At 37.5% G+C, this 27,404-nt stretch overlaps 1 protein-coding gene across 1 annotated transcript in view; it reads left to right on the forward strand.

The window, feature by feature from the left end:
* The window catches only part of WDFY2 (WD repeat and FYVE domain containing 2), a 236,699-nt gene that overhangs the window by 177,024 nt on the left and 32,271 nt on the right, over window positions 1-27,404 (forward strand). The window contains exons 5-6 of the mRNA XM_049778481.1: window positions 2,183-2,333; window positions 18,034-18,146. Coding sequence (XP_049634438.1) covers window positions 2,183-2,333; window positions 18,034-18,146 — 264 coding nt within the window. The remainder of the gene's footprint in view (window positions 1-2,182; window positions 2,334-18,033; window positions 18,147-27,404) is intronic.

The raw sequence follows: 27,404 nt of genomic DNA on the forward strand, positions 1-27,404 counted from the left end.
GGCTCTCATTTCTATTCCATTGATCTGAGATTTATAGCATTATTCTAATAGTCAAAAAATGGAAACAGTCTTAATGTCCATCAGTGGATGAGTTGATAAACAATAGATAGTATGTCAAAGAAGTGATTTTTTTAATTTTTGTTTTCATAAAAGAGGATTGAAGAACTAATCTGTGCTTTAACATGAATGGATCTTGAAGAAATACAAAATGAATGTAGACACAGATGATTATACCTGGTACGGTTACATTAGTGTGAAATGACAATAATAGAAAAATTTCTAGAGAAGGAAAATGAGTGGTTATTTCAGAAATAAGGGAAGGGACTACTGGTATTAGGGTTTATTTTTGGAGTTATGGAAATATTCTACAAATAGAAAATTTTCCATGATAATTTTCAACATTGTGATATGCTAAAAGTTGCTAAGAATTATAAGTAATTTAAGTGGTGGATTTTATCTCTGCATTTAAAATTAATCAGCTCTACAAAAATACATTATATATATATAAGCCATAGATCAATATGTAAAATTCTTCCCAAAATGCTAGCAATCCAATAAAATGAAAAAGAATCATACACTCTGACCAGATGGGACTTTTCCCCCAAATGTCCCAAATTATCTCAGCATTTGGAAATCAGTGGAAATTCATCAGATCAAAGAGCTAAAGTAAATTAGCATAGGAGCATATAAATTTCTTCATAAAAGCATTTAATAAAATCTAATAGCCATTTTTGATAAAAGCACTAGAAAAATCGGAATAATGGGAGTTTCTCAAAATGATTAAAAATAAAGCTACAGGGGCTAGAGAGATAGTACAGTGGGTAAAGTGCTTACCTTGTATGTGGTTGGTCTGGGTTCAATTACTTGCACCTCTGAATGGTCCCCCAAGTCCACCAAGGGTGATCCTTGAATGCAGAGATAGGAGTATGTCCGGAGCAAAGCCAGTTGTGGTGCAGAAACAGAAAAGAGGGTGGGGAAGGAGAAAGAGAGGAGGGAGAGAGACAGAGAGAGAGAGACAAAGACAGAGACAGAGAGAGAGTGTTCTGATTTCTCAGAGGGCCTTTTGTGTTTTTATTTTACTTTGATTTTCGCTTTATGTTTTCAATTGTCATAGGCAGCTTGCCAGATAATGAGAACCAACTTCAGCTAAGAGAGAAGGACTCTAATTCTTAGTTCAGCTCAGTTTATATAGCTTTGAGCAAGTAGTTTAACACATTTGTCTTCTCTGGCATGTGGGTTCTTCCTGCTAGAGTACTGTCAGCCCCCTAGACTTAGAAAATGACAGATAGAAAACTGAAGACTTTTATGAGAGAAAGAGTTACAAAGTGCTGAGGAGTGCTTTTGCCTCGAGTAACTTTGGTACACTTGAACCTATTACAGAACTTATTTTTATTCCATCACAGGTGGAACTTGAGTTGGACAGTTGGTGACACAGATACAAAAAAAGATCTTTAGGAATTTGTCCAAGGTGTCACATCTTTTAAGGACAATATTTAATCTTGTTGGTAGCTGATACCCTGACAGGCCAGTATTATAGTGATTTTAGTGCTTTTATATCTCCTAAGATTCTCCATGCTTGAAATAACAAAATCAGACATTTGATGATATTTTGGTAACTGTATTATTTGGTAGATATTCTTTGGTTTTTGGGTCACACCCAGCAGTACTCAAGGGTTTTACTCCTGGCTCTATGCTCAGAAATCTCTTCTGGCAGGCTCAGGGGACCATATGGGAAGCTGGGATTCGAACCACCGACTTTCTGCATGCGAGGCAAACATACTACCTCCATGCTATCTCTCCGGCCCCATGTGGAAGATATCTAAAGGGCTATTTTGCCAAGGTGGGGTTGAATCTATAAAATGATAAAAATGTTTTACTTTGGAGGGGCCAGTATAGTGATTATGTTCTAGGCCAATAGACCTAAACTTAGGCCTGAATGAGAAAACAGGAACTCTGATCTGATATAATCTCAGGAATGAGATAGCCTGAGGAGAAGGAAGAGACTAGAAATTGTTGTTTTAAATGTTCTAACAGGTTTGACATGCCCCTCTATAGAGGTAACCTCCACCTATAAGAAGCACTACTCTACCTGTGTTTGTAACTGTTAATACTGAATTTCCATGGATTGAACATTTCCTCCTTTAGACTGTTTTATAGTTGTTTTCTTGTCTCTTGGTTCTAGCACATCAGAGCAGAGTGACGATGATCCTCTTCGTCCTGGAACTGGAATGGGTGCTGAGCACAGGCCAAGACAAGCAATTTGCCTGGCACTGCTCCGAGAGTGGGCAGTGGCTGGGCGGTTACCGTACCAGTGCAGTGGCTTCAGGTCTGCAGTATCCTTTGCAGGACAAAAAAAAAAAAAAAACAACTCTTGGTGGGAACTTTGCTGTTGACCTCTTTTTTTAATGAACATTGGGGTACATGCAACTAGAATATTTTTTGTTATTTGCCACACTGATTGATGTACATAGATTTCCCCCATCATCAAATGTCCTTAGGTAGGTAGAATAAAATGAAGTCATTTCACTTGTAATAACCTACCTTGTAGCAGGGGTCCTCAAACTTTTTAAACAGGGGCCAGTTCACTGTCCCTCAGACCATTGGAGGGTCTGACTATAGTAAAAACAAAACTTATGAACAAATTCTTATGCACACTGCATATATCTTATTTTGCAAAACAGATACAAATATAATATGTGGCCCGTGGGCCATAGTTTGAGGACCACTGCTGTAGAGGATCTTCTATGACACAAGATCTGACATCTAGGTGGGAAATAGCTCAGATTTTTGAGCTTTAGCTGTCAGAAAGCATTATAGAACAAAGTGAGGAAAATCACCAATGATGTGCTCTCATTTTTTTGTGTTCATGTAACTTACATGTGATATTAAAGTTGTGAATACTCCTACTTGTGCCTGGCAAACCATATGATCCCTATTTACTTATTAACTATTTATTGAGGAATTATATCTTGCCAGGACCTGAGTATTAGATGATACCTACATGTAGTACTGCAGACTTTGCTCTAGGATCGAGATTTTTTTTTTCCCCAGAATATGTAGAGTGATATGTAATTTTCAGGTCTCTGGGAATTCTTGAGGTTCCTGTGATTAACTGTTAGCCTGGGCATTTGGGGGGCAGGGGTTCTGTGTTTCAGCGAGCTGAGCCTTGGCATGTTTGCAATTGTCTGGGCACTGTAACTGATGTAAGGAATGAAACACCCTGAATTTCTTAGTAGATCATTTGTCAGCAAAAGCTGGAAATAAGACTTGCTTTCATATTTTTAGTTCATATTTATCAAATGTCTTCTTTGGTGATGAGCTCAACATTCTGACCTGGCACTTCTGTTTCCTTGCAGTAGCTGTATTTTTGTGTGTATCTAGGTTAATGTCACTCGTATTTTTCTCACTGAATGGACAAGATGAAGAACTTACTGGCCATTGTGGAAAGTTATAAAAGTGGCAAGTTATCAAGACCAGAAGCAAGAGTGATAAAGTAGGAGAAGCAGAACCAACTAATCTTTGAGAGGGTGGTACAGTCTGTTAATAAAAACTCCAAGCTTGCTTTCTGAAAATGAGTTTTGACAAGTATGTTGCTAAAGATGAAATATGTGAAGCTTCTTGATAAAGTGATTTCTTATGTTGTCAGAGCTGAAAAGGCCCTAGAGAGCATCTAGTCCAACTCTTCCTTTTCAGATGAGCTAGTGGAAATCCACGTACCATCTCAGACTATGTTTCAAGTCAGGGAAAATCTCCACCAGAAACCAGGTCTCCTGCCCTGGACTCTTTTTTTTTTTCACCCATCATGCTTTGTTACTTCTTGAAAAGAGAACTCATGGCATCCGTACAATTTGTTCTTAATATGCTACCTTCTTTACCACCAAACTTAGTGATATATTTTCTGTGTCATCTATGTCACTTGAAAGAGTGTAAAAGTAGTTAATGTTAGAACTTTTCTGAAAATGAAAATACAAAACAAAGCACACACATACACAGAATTCAACGTGTCCCTATTTCGAGCATTGTAAAACATTGGTGTGTGTGTGTGTGTGTGTGTGTGTGTGTGTGTAAGCCTCTGACTTTATTTTCTAGTTCATTCCATACAGCCCTACTGCAGAGAGGTACTTTTAGAGGATTCCCCCCCTGGTTTTGCAGTTCTGCCTCTCTAAGCATTGATTTAAGAGCCATGTGTCAACCATTGCTCCTGGAAGCATATGCATCTCTGGTATTTTTTCCAGTACTATACAAGCTCTGCTTTTGCCAGGATCTCACCTAGGAACTGCTTGACTTTTTTTTTCCCTGGGAGCTGCCAGGTCATATATATGGCAGCCTACATATAGTGTTAGGGTTTGCATTTACATTCAGCTTTGAAACAGTCTCGTGGGACCCTTCTCCCCTCACCACACCTCACTCTCTCTTTCTCTTCTGCTAACTTCCATATTTGCAGGAATTTTTTAATTTTGGTTTTTAGTGTTTGTTTTACTGATAGTTGAAAGAATATTTATTGAAATTACATAAATGACCACTGTTTATATTTATGAAACTCTTCAGAAACTGTAATAATGAACAATAGTTTCTGAACAATTGTGTTGTCTTCATTTCTTTTCATAGTGAATTGGTGCTAAGAGACTTCTACATAAGAACAATTTTCTCACCTTCTGCTCACGTGGCATTTAAGTCAGATTGAACGATGAGCCTTATTTCTTATTTCAGGCCTCTAGGGTGGGGGGTAATACAGTGAAAGGAACCAAAATGCAAGTATAACATTTAAGGAAAATAGACTTGGCTACTTCACGATTGAATTGTCAGTTTCTGAGTGACCTCAAAATCTTTGGTTGCTCTGGTTTGTTCTAAAAGTTCATATATTAAGTGACCTATACTATGAAATAATAACAGGAAAGAAAAAGAATGAACAAAGGAGAGGAAAAATAGAATGTATCTTTCATTATCTATCCCTGACACTTTATATGTTACTACTATGCTACTATTAGACTGTATAGAATCTTCTATCTGGTATCTTACAACTAATGAAATAAAGCAGAATAATTTCCAAAAGTTCTAGACAAGTTTTTATTAGGGAATAAAGCTGTTCTTTTTTCCTAAATTACTCACTAATTTCTAAATTGCAAATTTAAAGATTTGTTCAGCTTCATCTTTCAGTATTGTCATTGATCTCATTCTTCATACTCCCACACAAATAATTCAGGTACTCTTTAGAAAATTTTATTTATGTTGGAGATCATTTAGGAATTGTTTGAAATTGGAACCATGCACTTGCCCTCAGTTCTCCTACAGACAGTCCCAGGTTCTAATGTGATGATGCCATTTAATTTGTTCATCTGCCTAACCAATCTCTGTTTTTCTGTAAACTAGAAACTGACCTTAAAGTGTTGATTCAGTTTTGATTCACTGTTAGTAAGAGTCTGGATCATGGTGCTTATGCTTCATATTCCTTCCCTGCAGGAGACTCATAATTTCAGGTCACAGCTGCCCTTCTTTTTTTTTTTTTTTTTGTTTTTGGTTTTTGGTTTTTGGGCCACACCCGGCAGTGCTCAAAGGTTACTCCTGGCTGTCTGCTCGGAAATAGCTCCTGGCGGGCACGAGGACCATATGGGACACCGGGGTTCGAACCAACCACCTTGGGTCCTGGATCGGCTGCTTGCAAGGCAAACGCCGCTGTGCTATCTCTCCGGGCCCCACAGCTGCCCTTCTGCAGGACTGAGATGTATGGGGCTTGCAGATGGTGACAGCACTTCCTCACTGTTCAGTCCTCCCATCGGCCTTTTACTGAATGGTTTCATCCACTGCTGATCTTTGTCTCAGCCAGTATTTTTATTAGGCTTGCTAAATAGTGGTTTTATAATCCTGTCACTCCTTTTCCTCACCCCCATGTATTAGTTGATATTTTTGTATGAATTAGAACTTTCACTTATTTCATAGAACTGTTTAGTCACCTTGAAATGCAATGAGGAAAAAGAGATAGAGTCTTAATTATTTCTATGTAATGCTTATTTTTATAATAGATATTTAGTGCCCTGGTTTTTACTAAATAGTATCTTTTTGTCCATTATTATATATTCATAGAGTTTGTTCGGTTTATTTGATTATATAGGCAGTATGTTTCAATACATTGTCTTTTAACTATTTCACTTTTTTCAATTATTGACTTAAAAAAATTTTTTTTGTTTTTCAGGCCACACCCATTTGATGCTCAGGGGTTACTCCTGGCTAAGCGCTCAGAAATTGCCCCTGGCTTGTGGGGACAATATGGGACGCCGGGGGATCAAACCCCGGTCCTTCCTTGGCTAGCACTTGCAAGGCAGACACCTTACCTCTAGCGCTACCTCGCCAGCCCCTGACTTAAATTATTTTAAAATAAAATTTTAATTGAATTGTTGTGAGATACAACTATGAAGTTATTCAGGATTGAGTTTCAGTCATACAGTGACCAGCACCCATCCCTTCACCGTGCACATCTGCCACCAGTGCCCCAGTTTACTTCCTACTCTTCTTGCCCTCCCTCCTGCCTGCCTCTATAGCAGACACCCTTCTCTTTCTTTCTCTTCCTTTTTCCCCTTTGAAGCACTATGTTTTGCAATATTGTTACCGAAGGTGTACCATATATATCACTTAACCTCCTTTCAGCACCTAGTTCTTGCCTAGAGTGGTCATTTTCAACTATCATTGTCATAGTGGTTCCTTTCTCTGCCCTACCTGCATTCTTGTACTTTTTGTGGCAAGTGTCTTACCATGGACAAGTCTTTCTGACCCCCAGATATATTGTCTTAGGGTATTATTACCATATTATTTTTTTAATCACACAAATGAATATGATCATTTTAATTCTAAACTATCCCTCTGACTTACTTTGATCAGGTTAATACTCTCCCTATTTATCCATATATAAACAAATTTCATGACTTTATTTTTTCTAACAGCTGTGTAGTATTTGACTGTGGAGATGTACCTTTAGTCTGCACATCTTTTAATCTACACATCCTTTAATCTACACCTTTTTTAATCTACACACCCTTTAATCTACACATCTACTCTTGGACACTTTATGTCCAGATTCTGGCTATTGTTAATAGCGCTGCAAAGAACATAGGAGTGCAGAGGGCTTTTCTGCATTGTGTTTTGGGCTTCTAGGGAATATTAGCAAGAACAGTTTTGTTGGGTCATTTGGGAGCTGAATTTCTAATTTTTTAAGGAATACCCATATATTTTTTTTTTTTTACAAAAAGGCTGGATCAGTCGACATTTCACCAGCAGTGAATGGGAGTCCCTTTCTCCCAGCATCTGCAATAGCTCTTATTCTTCTTGATGTGTGCCAGTATCTGTGGTGTGAGGTGAGGTGATGTTGCATTATAGTTTTGATTTACATCTCCCTGATCATTAATGATGTAGAGCATTTTTTCATATGCCTTTTGGCCATCTATATTTCTTCTTTGAGGAAATGTTTGTTATCTCTTCTTTACATTGTTTGGTGGGATTAGATGTTTTTTTCTTGTTAAGTTCTACTGGTGCTTTATATATCTTAGATATTAACCCCTTATCTGATGGATATTGAGTGAATTGTTACATTAGGTTGGCAGTCTTTGATCCTGGTGTTCGTTTCCTTTGAAATACAGAAGCTTCTTAACTGAATGTAATCCCATCTGTTTTTCTTTGCTTCCACTTGTTCGGTCACTGTTGTTTCATCGTACCCTTAGCTTCATTGTAGTAAAGAGTTCTGCCATGATATACCTTATGGTTTCAGGTCTGATATCAAGGTCTAATAATCCATTTTGATTTGACCTTTGTGCTTGGTGTCAGGAAGAGGTCCGAGTTTAGTTTCTTGGAATTAACTGACCAGGTTATCCCAGCACCACTTGTTGAAAAGAATTTCCATTCTCCACCTCAATATTTTGATCCTTTATCAAAAGTCAACATATCGTATACTTGGAGGTCTGTCTTAGGATATTCAGTTCTATTTCACTGATCTCAAAGTCTGTCTTTATTCCAATACCATGCCTTTTTAATGACAAATGCTTTGTAGTACAGTTTAAAGTTGAGAAAGATGATGTCCTCATCTTTGTTCCAAGGATTTCTCTAGCTATTTGTGAAGTTTATTGTTTCTTATGAATTTCAGAAGTGTTTGGTCTATTCTTTGAAATATATCATGGGTATCCTTATAGGAACTACACTGATTCTGTGTAATGCTTTGGGTAGAATTACCATATTAATGTTGTTAATCTATCTTTCCAGTATATGATCAGGGCTTGTGTTTCTATTTCCTCATATATCCTCTTTTATACCATGAAGTGCTGTTTTGTAGTTTTTTGGGGTATATGTCTTGCATCACTTTCGTTAAGTTGATTCCAAGGTACTTGATTTTCTGAGGCACTTTTGTGAACGGGATTGTTTTATAATGTTTTTTTTTTTCTCTTTCATTGTTTGTGTATGGGAAAATCATGGACTTCTGTGCATTACTTTTGTAGCCTGCCACATTACTATATAAATCTATTGTTTCTGGAAGCTTTTTTGTAGTGTCTTTTAGATTTTCTAAATATAGTACCATGCCATCTAAAAACAGTGAAAGCTTGACTTCTTTCCTATCTGAATGGCCTTGATATATTTTTCTCACCTAATAGTGATGCCAGTACTATATTAAGTAGAAGTGACAAGAGTAGGCAAACGTCTTATGCTAGATTTTAGGAGAAAGGTTTTTACTTTTAGTTTTTCCCCATTTAGTATAATGTTTTTCTGAGGGCTTATAGTAAATGGTTATAATTATATTGGGGAAAGTTCCTTCAATCCCCATCTTGTTGAGAGCTTTATAATAGGTCTTGTAAAATGCTTTCGGTGTATCTATTGATATGATCATATGACTTATATTTTTATTTTATTGATATGGTGTATTATGTTGATCAACTTCTATATGTTAAGTTATCCTTACACTCCACGAATGTATTCTATTTGGTTATTATGTTTGACCAGTTTGATGAATTGTAATTCTACTAGTATGTTGAGATTCTTTGCATCTGTTTCATCAAGGATATAAGCCTGTAAGTCTCTCTCTCTCTCTCTCTCTCTCTCTCTCTCTCTCTCTCTCTCTCTCTCTCTCATATGGTGTCTCTGTCTGCTTTTGATATCAGAATGATGTTAACTTCATAGAAACTGGGAGTCAGAAGAATTCACTATTGAATCCTTCTGGGATGAGCCTTTTGTTTCTTATCTTATCTTTTTTTTTTTTTTTTTTTTTAGAGTTGGGGGAAGCCTTTTTAATAACCATTTCAGTTTCCTCAAAAGTGATTGGGTTGTGGGCCAGAGTAATAACACAGTGGTAGGGCATTTGCCTTGGACGCAGCTAACCTAGGACAGACCCTGATTCAATGCCGGCATCCCAGATAATGATCCCCACCCCAGCCTGCCAGGAGCAACCCCTGAGTGCTGCTGGGTGTGGCCAAAACAAAACAAAAAAAAACAGAAAAATTGATAGCGTTGTTCAGATATTCCACATCATCTTGGTTAAACTTTAGGAGTTTACAGGAGCCCAAAGATTTATTCATTTTTTTAGCTTCTCTTATTTTGTGCCATACAGATTTTCAAAATAATCTCCGATTATTCCTTGAATTTCTGTATTGTCTGTTGGGACCACCTCTTTCATTTCTGATTCATTTTATTAATGTTCTTTCTCTTTCACACTCACACACTCGAATGGTTTATCTATCTTGTTTATCTTTTTTCAAAGAACCAACTCATGCTTTCATTGATCTTTTAAATTGTTTCTGGAGTTTCCAGTTAGTTAATTTTTGCTTTGAGTTTTATTATTTCCTTCCTCCTCCCTGCTTTCAGCTCAGTTTATTGGTCATTTTTCCAACTTCCTAAGTTGTGTGATTATGTAGGTCCTTCCTTCCTGATGAAGACCTGCAAAGCTATGAATTGTTCTCTTAATATATCTTTTGCTCTGTTCCACAAATTCTGATAAGTCAGGTCCTCATTCTTATTTGTTTCCAGGAATCTCTTGATTTCCTCTCTGACCCACTGGTTATTCAGTAGTGGACTGTTTAATTTCCAGATATTAAAGGTATTTCTCTGTTTCTATTTGTAGTTCACTTCTATTTTCAATGCATCATGGTCTGAGAATATAGATGATACATTTTTTTATTTTCTTGATATAATTCCAGCATGTTGTATATCTTGGAGAATATCCCAGGTACATTTGAAAAGAGTTGTGGATTCAGCTTTTGAGGGACAGAAAGCCCTATATATCTTTTAACACACTTTCTTCCATCTTCTCCTTCAAAGCCAGTATATCTTTGTTAAGTTTTAGCGTAGTTGATATAACAAAAGGTGACAGAGCAATCTTGAAGACTCCCAACTACTACTGTATTGCTATTGATGTCTTTATTCAAGTCTGTTAGCAATTATTATAAGTATTTGCTGGTCGCTCATTGAGTTCATATATTTTTAGGAGTGTGCTTCTTCCTGATGTACATACAGTTTGATTAATAAAACATGACCCTCTCTGTCATAACTTTTATGAGCCTGACGTTTATGTTGTCTGATACTAGTATGGCCACCCCTGTCTTTTTAAGGGAATAGTATCCTTGAAGGATTGTCTTCTAATCTTTGTCTTTGAGTCTATGTTTGCTCTGGCTATTCTTTTTTTTTTTTTTTTTTTTTTTTTGTGGTTTTTGGGTCACACCCGGCAGTGCTCAGGGGTTATTCCTGGCTCCAGGCTCAGAAATTGCTCCTGGCAGGCACAGGGGACCTTATGGGGCACTGGGATTTGAACCGATGACCTCCTGCATGAAAGGCAAACGCCCTACCTCCATGCTATCTCTCCAGCCCCAGCTCTGGCTATTCTAATATGTTTCTTGTAGGCAGCCGGATGATGGATTCAGTTTTCTGATTCATTTTGCTACTCTATGTCTCTTAATTGGTGCATTGAGTCCATTGATATTGAGAGAGATTGTTGTCTTGGAATTTTGTGCTATCTTTTTTATAAACATTTGTTATTTTTGTGGGGTTTGACTTGCCTTAACATAGCCCCTTCAGTTCTTTTAAAGTTGGTTTTGAGTTGCAAAGTTCCTGAGTTGTTGTTTATCTCTGAAGTTGTGTATTGTTCCTTCAAATCTGAATAAGAGTCTGTTTGGATGAAATATTCTTGGTGAGACATTAACTTTTTTTTTTAAGTGGGATACCACCTCTACATTCAGGCCTGAATAATTGTTTGTAATAAATCTGCTGTAAATCTTAAGGATGTTCCTTTATATGTAATTTTCTTTTTTGATCTTTCTGTTTTCAGTATTCTGTATCTATCATTGTGACTAGAATGTGCCTTGGGGTGCCTTTATTTGGATCTCTTTTAGTTGATACTTTTTGGACATCCAGAATGTACTTGCATGCATGCACTCTTCAGTTTTGGGAACTTCTCAGCAATGATGTCTCTGCCTATTTCTTCTTCATATTATTTTTTTTTCCTGGCTTTTTGGACTCCGGTGATTCTTACGTTGTTTTCGTTGAATTTATCCCAAAACTCATCTTTATATTGAGGATTTTTTTCATCTTCTGTTCATTATTTCGAGACTTTTTTCTCATCTTTTGTTGTTATCTGAAGGTTTTTTGCATTTCATCTTCCAGCTCACTGATTCTGTCCTCAGCAGCTGTTACTCTGCTAGTTAGGCATCACAGTGAATTTTTCATTTCATTTACCAAGTTTTTCAGCTCTTAGATTTCTGATTGTATTTTTCTTATTTATGCTCTCCTATCTGCCTCTGTTTTATTGGCATTCTGTTTATTGGTTCTTTGAGCTTATTGAATATCCCATGCATTTACACTCTCAACTCCATTTCAGAGAGTTTAAATATGGGATTAGTACTGACTGATTGAGGTTTCAGAATTGCAGTATTCCGCCACAAGGAGTGCTACTTTAGAACTGTGCTGCTTTATAATGGTTGCTTTTGTATCTCAGGGTGCTTCTTTACTATGTCATTTTCAGTCTTCCCTGCTGCCAGGGAGGTCTTTGGAGTTTATGTGAGTAAGAGATTATCTTGTGGCTTTGTAAGGATGGGTAAGCTGGCGGTGCCTTTGTTGTTGAGGCCTTTCTTGCTGGTGTGCCCCATAGCCAGTGCCTGGATTTCCCTAAGCATTGTGCTCACCTTGAATCTATATTGGTGTTTTTTTTCAATGCTCAAATTGCTCCACCTTTGATTTCAATGACTTTATCATATTTTCTCCAATGTCTTTTTGATATGACCTTGCTAGAATTGGTTGTTTCCTTAATTTTTGAGACATTCCTCCTCCTCCTCCTCCTCCCCCCCTCCCTCTCCTCTTCAATTTTTTTTTTTAAATTAAGGCTATTTTAGGGATATACTTTTTATACATCTTCAAACTGCACGTCACATACTGTATCTCCCACTTCAGTAGCAATAGCATTTTACTTATTGGACACTCTTTCTCCTCTTCTAGTAACCTCAATTCAAAGTCCAAAGGTTTTTATGTTTTTATGTGGGGTTGTGTGTTCCCTTGCTTAATTTTTTTTTATATTTCACATCTGAGTAAGATTATTTGATGTGAGCCTTGTTCCTTCTCTCTTATTTCTCTTAGAATGAACCCCTATAGGTCTCTCCACATTGTAGCAAAAGACAGGATTTCACCTTTGCTTATAGCACCACAATATTCCACATCATTTTCCTCTTTTGTTTTTTCTTTTTATCATTTTGGTTGTTCCCAGATCTTGGCTATAATAAATAGCATTGAGATGAGCATAGTTATTTACACATCTTTTCAAATGAATGCTTTGTGTTCTTTGTACAAATACCTAGAAGTATTGGATGTTTCGGTGATTGCTGTATCTAATTGTAATTTTTCGAGAAATTCCCATGCTGTTTTTCCAAAAAGCTGGGCTAAGTTACATGCCCATTTGAAGTGTATAGGTATCACACCACTCCCCACCTCTGTTTAACGCTTGTCTCTGGCTTTATTGTTTTGCTTTCCACAGTAAAAAGTGATGGTGAACATTTTTTTCAATGTCTATAAGCTATCTGTGTATCTTATTTGGTGAAGTGTCTTTCAGCTTTTATTCCCATTTTTTGATAGAGTTGTTTTACTTTTTAGGTTTTATTTTATAATTATACCTTTCTCAGATATATGATGTGTGAATACTTTCTTCCATTCAGTAAGATGTCTTTGTTTTAATAATAGCTTCTTCTTCTGGGCGATAAACATTTTTATTTATATTCCTATTTATTTATTTAATTAATTTCTCTTGCCTTTTTAGTTGAATTCCTGAAGACATACATCCCTGATGTCAATACTGCATATTTTCTTAGACGTATTTTATGGTATTAAGTCTAATATCTATTTTCTTTTTTTGTTTGTTTGTTTGTTTGTTTTTGGGCCAAACCTGGCGTTGCTCAGGGGTTACTCCTGGCTATCTGCTCAGAAATAGCTCCTGGCAGGCACAGGGGACCATATAGGACGCCGGGATTCGAACCAACCACCTTAGGTCCTGGATCAGCTGCTTGCAAGACAAACGCCACTGTGCTATCTCTCCGGCCCCTAATATCTATTTCTACTTGGAATCTCTAAACTATACTTAGTTAACTTCTAGTTAATTTTAGTTATCTCTCACAAGTTGTGTGAGAGTAATCCAATTTCATTCTTCTGCATTATTAATATTCATTTATTTATTTTTATTTTATTTTTGGGTCACACCCAGTGGTGTTCAGGAGTTACTCCTGCTATGTGCTCAGAAATCGCTCCTGGCAGGCCCAGGGAACCATATGGAATGCTTGGATTCGAACCACTGACCATCCTGGATCGGCTGCATGCAAGACAAATGCCATACCACTATGCTATCTCTCTGGCCCCAATTAATATTCATTTTTCCAGTACCATTTGTTCAAACACTTTTTATATTCTACTTTTAATTACTTTGCTATAAGCTAACTGTTTATATATGTGATAATTTTTTGTTTGTTTGTTTGTTTTTGGGCCAAACCCGGCATTGCTCAGGGGTTACTCCTGGCTGTCTGCTCAGAAATAGCTCCTGGCAGGCACGGGGGACCATATAGGACACCGGGATTCGAACCAACTACCTTTGGTCCTGGATCGGCTGCCTGCAAGGCAAACGCCGCTGTGCCATCTTTCCGGGCCCTATATATGTGATAATTTTAATTATGCTTCTCAGTTCTATTCATTTGATCCATGGATTGTGTCATGTACCCTAAGGTACTGATATCTTTATAGCATAATTTGAAGTTGATACATCTGATACCTCTGTTTTCTTTGTGTCTCAGATTGCTTTGATTATTTGAGATCATTTGTGATTTCATTTCAAAATTTTAGTAACATTTGTTCTAAATATTCTAAATCACATTGATTTTTCTTTTTTGGGGGGTGGGTCACACCCAGCAACACTCAGTGGTTACTCCTGGCAGGCTCAGGGGACCATATGGGATGCTGGGATTCGAACCACTGACTTTCTGCATGCAAGGTAAACACCTTACCTCCATACTATCTCTCCGGCCCCCACATTGATTTTTCTATCAAATTAATTTTTCCTATTGATGAGCAAAAATCTTTCCATCTCTTTGTCTTCTATTTCTTTGAGTAGTACTACAGTTTTTGATGTGAAAGTCTTTTGCTTTTGTTGTTGTTTATTGTTTGTTCCTAGCTATTAAGGCATTCTAAGCCATTGAGCTATCCCCTGCAATTTATCACTCCCATTTTGTTGAGAATTTTAATCATAAAGTGAATGCTGAATCTTATCAAAAGCTTTCTCTGCATATACCAATAATATTGTATAGGTTTTCTGTTTACTTTTGTCAGTGTGTTACTATATTTCATGAACTGATTTGTTTAAGTTGAACCATCCTTAAATCTGTAGGTCAAATTCCACCTCTTTATAATGTGTGCTACTTTATTAAATTTAGTTTTATTTTGTTGAGATCTCTGCATCTCTGTTCAGAAATATTAGCATGTAATTTCCCTTTTTTATTATCTCTACATTTCCTTTTGTTATAGGTTAATGTTGACATAAAATATGTTTGTAATAGTTCACTTAATTTTTGATAAGTGCTTGGAAAGCTTATGTGAAATCATAACATTTTGTAGAACTCATTAGTAAGACAAACTGGTTCTATTTGTTTTCTTTTAGGTGGAAACCTGTTTTCTATTTCCTTTTGATTCATTCTTTATAGGTTATAAATTAAATTTATAATAATTTTTCATTTCTAGATTTTCCAACATTTTGTCATAAAATTATACATAATTGTTCCTTATTCTTCTTGCTATTTCTATGGTATCAGTTAAAAGTTTTCTGCGCTTTTATTTTTATCCTACATATTGGAATTCTCTTTCTTTTTAAATTAATTAACTGAGCTATGGTACTTTTTTTTTTTTTTGGTTTTGGGTTTTGGGTCACACCCGGCAGCGCTCAGGGGTTACTCCTGGTTCTACGCTCAGAAATCACTCCTGGCAGGCCCGGGGGACCATATGGGATGCCAGGATTTGAACCTCCGTCCTTCTGTATGCAAGGCAAATGCCTTACCTCAATGCTATCTCTCTGGCCCCTGTCGTACATGTGTTAACTACTTTTTTGTGGTCCCAATCCTAAAAGCAATCATGTGTTTTTTGTTTGTTTGTTTGTTTTTGCAGGGGTTTGGAACTATATCATCCAGCTTTGCTTAGGGTTTACTCCTGGCTCTGTAATAAAGAATCATTCCTGATGGTGCTTGGGGAACCATATGTGGTGCCAAGAATTTAACTCAGGTTAGCCACATGCAAAGCAGGCACCTTACCTGTACTGTTTCTCTGACCCCTGTACTATCTTTTGAAAAGAAAAAAAAACATTTATTATCTTTAATTCAAATTTAGTACCATAGGTTTTGATTTTTTTATTTTATGTTCCAATTATATTTCCTAAACATTAACATATGTACATCACATGGTATGCCTAAATTATTTCAAAATATTAATAGTGATTTATAATAAATTATTGAATGACATTTTAGATTTCTTTGAAGTTCTCCTTAAAATATGTTTTACTAACAGTAAGCAATCAAAATGCTGCAAAGTTAATTAATTTCAGCTGTGCAGACAATTCACTTATTTGATAGTTGGGTCATTTGTTTAGCTTTGTTTTTAGTTATTTCTTTAGTTTTATAAATATTGTTAATAATGCAGAAATAATTACGAGATTTCAAAATGAAACTTCTTAGCAAACAAGGAGTCACTGCAGTCTCTGTCCTCAAACTTCTTTCTTCCCTCCTCTAGTAACTATTATTTTAGAGCTTGTTTTGTCCTAGTGGTGCTTTGTTTTCTAAATATTTTCCACATGCTTCTGCTTTTCTCCTTATAAAGGGTTAGGTAGCATCGAAACTCAAGGTTTTCTCCTCTCCCTCTTCCTCCCCCACCTACTTTACAATGTAACCTGGAAATTACTCCTGTTAGTATATGGAGGTCTTTGTGGGCTTTGTTTATTTTGATTTTTTAGATGGAATTCTACTGATTTGTTTATTGGTTCCACCCACTCCACACCCACACTACGGGTGCCTGTGGTTAGCTCCCAACTGTGCTTATAGGACCATGTGATGCTGTAGATTAAACTCAGGCCTTCTACATTCAAAGCACAGACTCCAGCATTTTAAGCTATTTCTTTAGCCCAAACTCTTTCTTATTTGTGGGTTTTTTTTTTCTCAGCTGCAGTATTTTCTAACTGATTAGCTGGAGATCACTAATTTTTTAAGTCCCCCTTTAATGAACTTTGGGGTTGTTTTCAAACTTTAGCAATTAAAATAATGTGGAGTACAAACCTTCAGGCTTTTTGTTTTGGGGCTTGTGTGTCTCTGGGATAGTTCTCTATTTGTACAATTGTTAGGCATTATCATCAGGAAGCTAAGTTGTGATTTTGTACCTTGGCTTCTTGATATTAGTATATTGATATTGTATTAGTACCTTGGCTTCTTCATATTTTGCCTGGCATATACCAAAATTCCAGACACTTAGAAGAAAAGTAGATATATAGTATGTGCTATATTGCTGTACAGTTAAGTTCCAGAGATCCAGTCTGCAGTTAATCATGGGAACCTTCTTAAATTCTTGCCTTCAGACACCATGCCTGACTTTCAAAAGATGCACCTAGGTTTGCTTCCCTTTTTACACAACACCATCTTCCTCCTCCTTTTTTCTTCTTCTTTCTCTTTCCCTTTCCTTCCTTCTCTTCCCCTTCTCTCCACTTTCTTCCCTCCTTCCCTCACTCAGCAGTTTTTGAGGGGCCATGCAGTGCCAAGGACTGAGCTTGAGTTTCCAACATGAAAATTATATGCTCCAGCCCTTTGATTTGTCTCTCTGACACTTCATTTCTTTATGAATTATATCTATTTATGTAACTTGTCCATTTTTTTCTGTTAAAGTTGTGGTCTCTTTCTTCTTGATTGCTTTTTTTATATTAGAAATTTGGACCATTTGTGATATGTGTATGCTGCTTCTTAATATTTTTAATATGTTCTTTAGAATTAACATGTAGCTCTACAGTAAAGTCATGTTGCTATTAGAGTTTATCTAAAATTTATAGATGCATAAAATGGATCTATAGATAATATAAAATAATATATACAATAAAATATATACTAAAATAATATATAAATATATAAATTAATAATCTATAAAATTCATATTGAATTTTACTGGTCAACACTCAACACTACTATGTCTTCCTTTTGGGGGGGTGGTGGGTCATACTCAGCAGCACTCAGGGGTTACTCCTGGCTCTACACTCAGAAATCGCTCCTGGCAGGCTCGGGGGACCACATGGGATGCCGGGATTTGAACCACCGTCCTTCTGCATGCAAGGCAAATGCCCTACCTCCATGCTATCTCTTCGGCCCCCCTTGTCTTTCTTTTTTATCACATTCACTTTTGTGTACATTAAAATCTTGTTAGTTTTCCTCATATGGGATTTGCACTTTTTTCTTACATTTGTGCTTTTTATTTTAAGTCTGTTCACTGAAATAAGAGAAATAATCCTTAATGATTATATGATAGATTTGATGTTGAAACCCGACATGTGTTTATCGGTGACCACTCTGGCCAAGTAACCATCCTAAAGCTAGAGCAAGACAACTGCAACCTGGTCACAACCTTCAGAGGACACACAGGTGAGACTTATAAAACACAGCCTCCATGTGCTGCTATCACATGTGCTGCTGTTAAGTACTGTATGCTCTTTGTTCAGATATGTTGTGTAAATGACAGAGCAATCTGGCCTTATGGAAACGTATGCATTATACTTAAGTGAGTTGGAATGATGCAGTAGGATATAATAGCCAGCATTTTCTGCTTTACTTCACTCAAACCAAGAACTATTTAGTTCGCAAATATTGATGACTTGGTTTTCTGTCATTCTGCATTCGAGAAGGGTAATTTTCATGAGTTAATGAGATCCTGACACCTATGTAACAACTGCAAACACCACAAGGCCAAAAGGCGAGCTCTTCCAGTCCTCACCATCTGTGGCGTGAGAAGATGTAGTGCAAGACAAACTCCCACTTCCCACACAAATGAAACAGGAAATATTCATCATGGATGGCTAGGCTAGGCTACCTAATGAAGCATAAGTTCCTCTTTACTTTTTTTTTTTTTTTTTTTGGCTCCATTCAGCTGAAAACCCAGGACCACTTTATGTTCTTCTTTACCAGTAACTAAAAGCATAGAAATATAAAATATCCATGCTTAGCCTTTGAAAACTTGAATAGCTGATGGGAAGGACTTGAATAAATGATGATGGTGACTGAATAGATGATGATGATGATGATGACGACGACGACGATTAAAGCTAATAAATACTAGAATTTGCAACGTGTATTATTGACCCTGGAAAATGAGCTCTGTCTGCATTTGTGATTCTAATGTGCTTTTGTATCTTCTGCAGATTTCCACCCATGATTTAGTATACAAGAAGATTAATGCTGAGTTTAGATGGCACAAAAGAACAAAAGTAGAAAATGAGGACATAAAGTGGGATATTAACATAAATCAAAGGGGATTTCCCCAAAGAGGCAAAGAATGCTGGAATGAGAAACATAAAGGGAACATTTAATCCAGGATGGAATTCATTTTAAAATTTTTAATTATTTATTTGGGAGGAAGAACATACAGAAATATTTCCTGGGGAGAGAGTTCATTTTTACCTCCTTGAATGTTTCTTTTTAGTTATAATCACCCTGGCTAGCCATGCCTGTACTCGTGGGGACCCAGAGTTGTCCCATCTTAGAAATCTTCATGTTTTCATCGCCGACTTCATTCTCCTTCAGTTCTCTAAATTCTGGCTTTAACCACACAAGCTCTTGTTGAGAAGTCAGGTCCTTAATCCCCTGCCCCGGGTTTCCACCTGATTGTCCTTCCCTTCCACACATCCCACTGAGCACCTGCTTTTCTTAGATCATCTGGGGCCGCCCTGTCACTCAGCCTTCCCTTTCACTCTCACTGTTTGTGCTCCCTCCTTGTGCTCTCAGATGCTGAGTGAGCTGCTGTGAGATGCAAGCAGTAAGTCTTAATGAATCTTTACTATCTTCAGGTTTGTCCTTTAGAGCCTGACTCCCTGAAGCACCTCTTAATTTCCCCCATAATTCCCCAACTTTCCTCACTGCACTCCTCATCCTTTTCACCATATCCTGTTCTCCCAAGCCACCTTTTCCCTCTGTTATCAAATCTCTCATTTGAAGAACTAATGTGCAGATGACTGCTCTTTTTGGTTTTTGTTGGTTTCTACTTTTGTTGTTGTTTGTTTGTTTTTGGATTGTGGATTGGATGGGCCAGATGGTACTCAGAGCCACTCCAGCTCTGTTTGAGGTCTCTCCTAGAGGTTTTTGTTTGTTTGTTTGTTTTTGTTATCATGAGGTGGAGAGGGGGTCAAAACTGGGGTCAGCTGCAATTAAGGCAAACTGCTTACTTCCTGTACTGTCTTTGACCCTTCAGAAAAAAAATTTTTTTTTTACATAGTAGTTTCTTTATTGCTAATTCCATATTCCTTCACCTAAAAAGCAAGTCCTCCTGTGTCTCCCCTCATCGCACTTCCTGCCTGGGATAGGGACCAACTGGCATCATGGCCATGCTAGTACTCCTCAGGGTGTTCACATTAAAAGTATTCCTTTTGCCTCTACTTTTTTGGGTGGTGGGGGGCAGGTGTTTGACTTTGGGGGCCACACACAGAGATAGCTCAAAGGCTGGTCTTGACTCTGTGCTCAGGACTGATCCCTAATAGTGCTTGAGGGACCAGTTATGGTGCCAGGATTCAAACCAAGGTCACAGTAAAAAGCAGTCTCATGCAAGGCAAGTGCTTTACCTCCTGTACTGTCTCTCTGGCCCTTGCCTCTCTTTTGACCTTCTCGTTTTCTCATTTTATTGGCATATTTGATTGTCTTGCCTGTGTTAAAAACCGCACAAAACTCCTCTCAGTTCGCCATGTCTTATACAATAGTGATTTGCATTTTATTCTTTAATAGTAATGCTTTTTTTCCCCCTATATTTTTTAGTTGTGATTGATGTGTTTAAACTAAGCCTTGTCATATTGAAGTGTCATTCATTGGCCATAGGAGTACAACTATCACCATCATCAATCCCCAGACCATTTTTAATCTAGTAAAATTGAAGCACTGTTCTGACCCATTGAACACCAGGTGCCCTGTTTCCCTGCCCCTGGCAACCAACATTGAATCGAGATTCACTGCTCTGGTACCAGTATAAGAGTGGAAGTGTACAGTATTGGTTATTTTGTAACTGGCTTATTTCACAGAGCATAAAATAAAATTGTGGCAAACAGCAGTGTTTCTTAAAAGAATATCATTTTCCCAGCTGCTTCAAACTCTTTACCTCCCTGTTTGCTTTGCAGCTACCTACAATTTGGCTTGGCCCTATCACTCTACTGAAATTGCTTTCCTGAGATGGCCAGTGCCCTGATAGTTGCTACATCCAGTTTTCAGTTATGTCATATCCTTTCTGCAGCATTTTACATTGTGATCATTCTTTCTTGCTTTTCACTGTCCTTCTTTGGTTTCTGCGATCTATTTTCTCCTGTTTTATTTTTTGTTTGTTTCTTCTGTCTGCATGTTGTCTTTCCCAGTGTCCTTTATGATATTCCTTGTGTTTTGTGGACTTTCTTCTCTTTCCCTCTGTGTTTTCCCTGTTTGATTTCCATTTCTACTCAGAGTCACAGAAATAAAGAAATAAAGAAAGTCACAGAAATAAAGTCACAGAAATAAAGGCAAGACTTTGTCTTCAGAACCTGATGGATGAGTCAGCAGCTGCAGGCAGTAATTATAGTACCTGGTGGCAAGGGCAGGGGGAGCAGGCACCAAGCACTTCCAAAAGTCCAGACAGGCACCTGCATTCAAGTAAGTGAGTGGCTGCCCAGGAAGGGCCTTTTCAGGCAACATAATTGACCTGAGATTTTTGGGAAGAGTAAATAATGATTTCATATAAAAAGTAAGACAAGCTTTCCAGGCGAGAAGACCAGTAAAGCATGGAACTTTTCAAAAGCTGGACTTTCTTGGGCACACCTAATCAGACTGAGTCTAAGGTAGATGGAAGGCAGACAAAAGAGAAGCAAGAGCTGATGTCAGTGAGAAAACAAGGATGTTGTTAACAGTTAACCAGATTGAATTTTTAAAAAGTTGTTCTAGTAATAGGGGCTGGAACGATATAGCACAGTGGGTAGAGTGCCTTGCATGCAGCCAACACAATTCGATCCCCAGCATTACATACATCCCCCTGAGCATGCCAGGAGTGATTTCTGAGTGTAGATCCAGAATTAACCCTGAGCACCACCAAGTATAGCCCCAAAACAAACAAAAAAAATCAAACAAAAATGTGTTTTATTAATAGAGATTTTAATTGGAAAACTAATCAGAAACTAACACTGGAAATGTGGCAGTGATACGGTAAAAAGTGAGGGATAATGGGAAAGTGAGGTTTTGATGGACTCAAAGTAAAATTTAGGAAGTGACTCGAAGTTCCGATGATAGATTGGATGGTTAGTAGATTTACTATAGATAGAGCTATCTTAGAGCTGGTCTTTGTAGAGAGATGTTCATGGTGTGTGTCTGTGTGTTTGATAGGCATTTGAGTTCTTTACCTCTGTGTTTGAACCAACTTAAAGTTATGTGGGCCTGGGTTTACAAGATAAAATGTTATCATGGCATTGTATATATCTTATCTTTCTCTAAGAGGTTAAAGCATTTCCATGTTATTTTTATCATGAAATACCTTTGAGAAAAAAATGTATGGCATTGGAAGGTTACTAATAGTAATAAAGGCAAATGTAGAATGTCAGTTAGTTAAACTGGTATTATTCCTAGACAAAGTATTTACCAATCACTACTCTGGCTGCAGCCTAACATTAAAAGTTATAACAAGGTTATCTAGGAGCTTCCTTGGTGATCAAACTTACTTTCAAGGGCCAGAGAGATAGTACAGGGTTTTAAGGTACTTGCCTGTATTAGGTCATCTCTAGCTATTCCCTGCACCACATATGATCCCCTTAGCTCTTACAGGAGTCACTTTGAACACATTGGATGTGGCCTCCAAACCAAATAAATAAAAATATTAAAATAAACAATAAATATAACTTTCAAGGTCTTTCTTTGTATGTGAACCAACTTGGAGCCTGAATTGTCCCAAATTCAAACATAATTCTGAATTTGGGGTCAGGTAACAGTGGTAGTGGTGTAAGGCTTCATCTTTTCTTCAAGCAAAAACTAAGGTGAACCTAGATCTGTTAAAAAAAACCTTGTTGGTTCAAATTCTGGTGTCCCACATGGTCCCCGTGCCTGCCAGGAGCTATTTCTGAGCAGACAGCCAGGAGTAACCCCTGAGCATCGCCGGGTGTGGCCCAAAAACCAAAAAAAAAAAAAAAAAAATGACCTTGGGGTCTCAGTTCAGATATAAAGTCACAAACAGACATGTATTTGGTTTGTCTGTCAAATCATATTAATCCATCTGTCACTGTTTTAGTACCAAGTTCATAATTTTTTTTCAATGTGGGCTACTGATATAATCAGCCTAATAGTCATACCCAGAAGCCAAAGCATAATAATTGCTAATCCACGGGGATTTAAGAAATCTTTCTTATGTTCTTAAGCTCCCCCTGCTGGTCTCATTTCTAGAGCCAATTGCCAGGCTTCATTGTCTTACTACTACTTCTGTAGAAAATTTTTTTCCGTAGTCATATATTGATTCATATATTGATTTGAGGAGTTTGAGATCAGGTTGTGACCACTGTAAATTTATAACCTCTGTAAAATTATTTTTCTTTACTTTCTTGATTTTTTTTGTATGATCATATTGGAAGAAGAGAACTTTAAAGTATATTTACCAAAGATTGTAATTAATTAAAAAAATAGGTTTGGGGGGCTGGGGAAATAGGTTTGGCCATTGTTTAGGCTTGTCCATTAGGAAAATAATTGGAATTAATATTATAACTACAACAAAATAACTAAAGAAAGGACTATTTAGAGAAATTATAGATTCTATTCTAAACCGCTTTACTAAAGCAAGCCACATGTTTTGTTTTTTTGTGCGCACGCGTGTGTGTGTATAAAGTTACATTTACTGTGTGTATAAAGTTATTGTAGTTTGTTAAGTGATGAATTTTTTGTTTTGCTTTGGTTTGCTTTGTTTTTTATTATTGGGCAAGGCCTAACAGTGCTCACTCCTCGCTTTCTGCTCAGAGATCACTCCTGGAAGGCTTAGGGCATCATATAGGGTGCTGAGAATTGAGCCCTGGTCAGACACATGCAAGACAAGTACCTTGTCCACTGTGGTATAAAAAAATACACTGTACCTAGATTAAATGAATGTGACACAGGCACAAAATGAGCACTACTGTGGAAGAGATGATGACTTTATTGAAACAGGGTAGCTGCACACCTCCTAATTTAAAAAAAAAAAAGAAAAAGAGCTCTTAATCCCAGAGCTCTGCAGAGATGTCAAACCAACCAAAACTACAGGTATGCCAGTATTTGGGCTGACATCTCCAAGACTTTTTTGGAGTACTGGCACCTCTCCCCACCTTCTCATAATTCTGGAAGTCCTGGCAGCAGAAACCACATTCCATAAAAGCCACACTATTAGCATTTGGAATTCCTGGACCATATATCCACATTTGCTGCCATGCAATAACTCCAAATTTTTTTTACTGTCATCTCAGTAGGAACATCAATTGAGACATCAACTAAGATTACATGCCACCTAATGTTTAGAAACAACAGAAAATCCACTGGCAGCAAATTGCTTAGCAAATTTTCTAACAATGATGTAAAGAACTCACTGTAAGATATATTAATTTTTATAAATTTTCTTATTTTGTTCCCCACAGAAAAAAATTATTATCACTTACCTATAAACAAGCAATATAAAATACATTATTTCATATATTTGGAATGGGTGGGAATCTGGGGACAATCATGGAAGGAATTTTATATCGGTGGTAGGATTGGTCTTGGAACAATTAATTGTATGATGAACAAAAATATGTGATACATGGTCTTTAAATAAAGTACTTTGTTTTTATTTTTGTTTTTTTGGTTTTGGGCCACACCTGGTGACGCTCAGGGCTTACTCCTGGCTACGTGCTCAGAAATTGCTCCTGGCTTGGAGGACCATATGGGATGTCGGGGATTGAGCCCAGGTCCATCCTGGGTCAGCCACGTGCAAGGCGAATGCCCTACCTCTGCTATTGCTCTACCAGGGGTCTCAAACTCAATTTACCAGGGGCCACAGGAGGCAAAGTCGGGGTGATCCTTGAGTGCAAAGTCAGTAGTAAGTCTTGAACATTGGGGGGCATGACCCAAACAACTAAAACAAAACAAAACAAAAAAAGATTCCTCTAGGGCAGGGCCACAAAATGTTGTACGGAGGGCGGCCGCAAGTTTGAGACCCCTGCGTCTAGCCCCTAAGTAAAGTAATTTTAAAGAAAAAAAATATCAAAACAAACTCAATTGCTTGAAGGTACAATAAATGATGCATGTCTCTATATAGATAATTAAAACAAGCATAATACTTGCTTTTATAAGTCATAGTTTATAGGTATTACTCCAGTGATTGCAGATAATAATACAGCATGACCAGAGCAAGTGCCCCATGCTACCTGGTTGCATTAAAGAGAAAAAACATGAGGGCTCTCCTTAGTGAGAGCTGAAGCGAGACTCCCAAGAAAGCGGTGTTTCAACAACACGTTAAGGATTGTATAAAGGCCTAGGTATATTATAGGTATAAAGTCTAGAGTGGGAACATGTGACCAACTAAAATGAGATCAGATGGCCTACGTGGAAAGCCAGGACAGAGAAATACAGGTTGACACTCCAAAAAGTGTTAAAATTTTGAGCATTATTCTCAGACTGTGGGAAACCCTTGATAAAGGTTTAAGGCAATAAAGTAGAATAGTGCCTTGGCATCATTGTAACCAATAGCTTTTTGCATTAATAGGTTGTAGATTGAGTGGGGAGGGGGCAAGAATAGACATGGTGGGAGGCAAAGAAATAGTATAACAGGTAGGGAATTTGCCTTGCTCACAGCTGAAGTGTTCAATCCCCAACATCCCATGTGGTCCCTTAAGTACTGCCAAGAGTGATTCCAGAGTGCAGAGACAGGAGTAAGCCCTGAGCATTGCTGAGTATGGCTCCTTCCTTCCACAGACATCACTGGTCCCTAGTCTATTTGAGGGAATAGGGTATTGGCAATGAAGAAAGAGGGAAGGGGAGATGCATGGGTTGGTGTTCTGTACCAAGAGAAATCCATACTTCCATGGACAGTAGTATATATGAGCAGAATACATTGTAGGGATAAAAAGTATTTAGTTTGGCCCAGAACCTTGGGGCATTTTATTTTTTACTTTTTATTTTGAACAAAACATCTTGAGCTATTTATACAAGAGAAACCCTGCTAAAAAGCTTTTAAAGTGCAGCACTTCATTAGAACCATTTAAACTCTAAATAAGAAAATTTCCAATTCTAGCAAATAAGCTATTTTAGGTTCTTTTAAGAATACAAAAATTTTTTTGGCTTGCTCTTCAAGCTCATGTTCTCCCTTGAACATTTATCTTGCTTGCTTGTCCCTGTTTTCTTTGCATACCTATTTCCACTCTGGAGAGCCTTTGTTCTCTCAGAAACACATATCCTCTTTTCTCTCCCCTCACATCTTTCAAAATAAGTGTCAATAAAAACTTACCTTGCTTCACAAAAAATGTATGTAAGATTTATTCAACAATATGAAAAAAATGAGTATTTCTCACCTTAGTACTTATGGACTTTGTGATCTCTTGTATAGAAAGTATTATTCTTTGTTGTCAGGATACACATTTGGTGTATAATGAAACTTTCAGAAAGGAAAATGTGTCTCTGTTTTATAACCATGCCACTAGAGAAGTACTGAAAAGCCACATCTGGACCGCACATCACAGCCCACAGAACCCATGTGTGCCTAAGCTGCCTCAGTTTCCATAGCTGCACCTCAGCGATGCCCAGGACTGGGTTGATCTCATACTCACAGTTGGTAGGGCAGTGACTATAGTAGCAGTTGTAGCATTTTTTTTGTTCCCATTTCACAGTTAAGCAAACCAAAGAACATCATTTGCTCAGAATCTATTAACAGAGAGAGAGAGAGAGAGAGAGAGAGAGAGAGAGAGAGAGAGAGAGAGATTTGAGGTTTTTTTAAAACTCTATTTCTTGTCTCTTTTTGATGGGATAGGAGCTGGGAGGCAGCAGTTAAGAAAATATGGTTATGGGGGCAGAACAATGCACAGTGGGTAGGACATTTGCCTTGCAGGACCTGGTTTTGATCCTTGGCATTCCACATGGTCCCCAAGCCTGCCAGGAGTGATTTCTGAGGGCAGAGCCAGGAGTAACCCCTGCGCACTGCCAGGTACAGCCCCAAAACAAAACAAAGCAAGAGGTTAAATTCTTAGGATATAACCTAGGAACACAAAAACAGTACAAAAATGCCTTCTGCACTCCTATGTTCATTGCAGAACTCTTAATAATAGTCAGAATTTGGAAACAACCCAGGTGCCTGAAAACAAATGAGTAGTGAAAGAAATGTGGTACATCTATACAATGGAATACTATGCAGCCAGTAGGGAAAAAATGAAGTCATGAATTTTCCTTATACATGATGTATAATGAGAGTATTATGCTGCATGAAATAAGTCAGAGAGATAGGCATAGAATAATTTCACTCATTTTTGAGATATAAGAAAAATAAAAGCAAGGTAATAATATCCAGAGAAAATAAAGATGAGAGTCAGGATTACCAGTCCAAGATAGGAAGCTTGCCATAAAGAGCAGTGAATGTAGTTAAAGTAAGGAAGGGACTTCTATGACAATGATAGTTGGAACTGACCACTCTGGACAAGAACTGGGTGT

This window comes from Suncus etruscus, chromosome 8 (genome assembly GCF_024139225.1).
Source record: "Suncus etruscus isolate mSunEtr1 chromosome 8, mSunEtr1.pri.cur, whole genome shotgun sequence".
NCBI lineage: Eukaryota > Metazoa > Chordata > Mammalia > Eulipotyphla > Soricidae > Suncus > Suncus etruscus.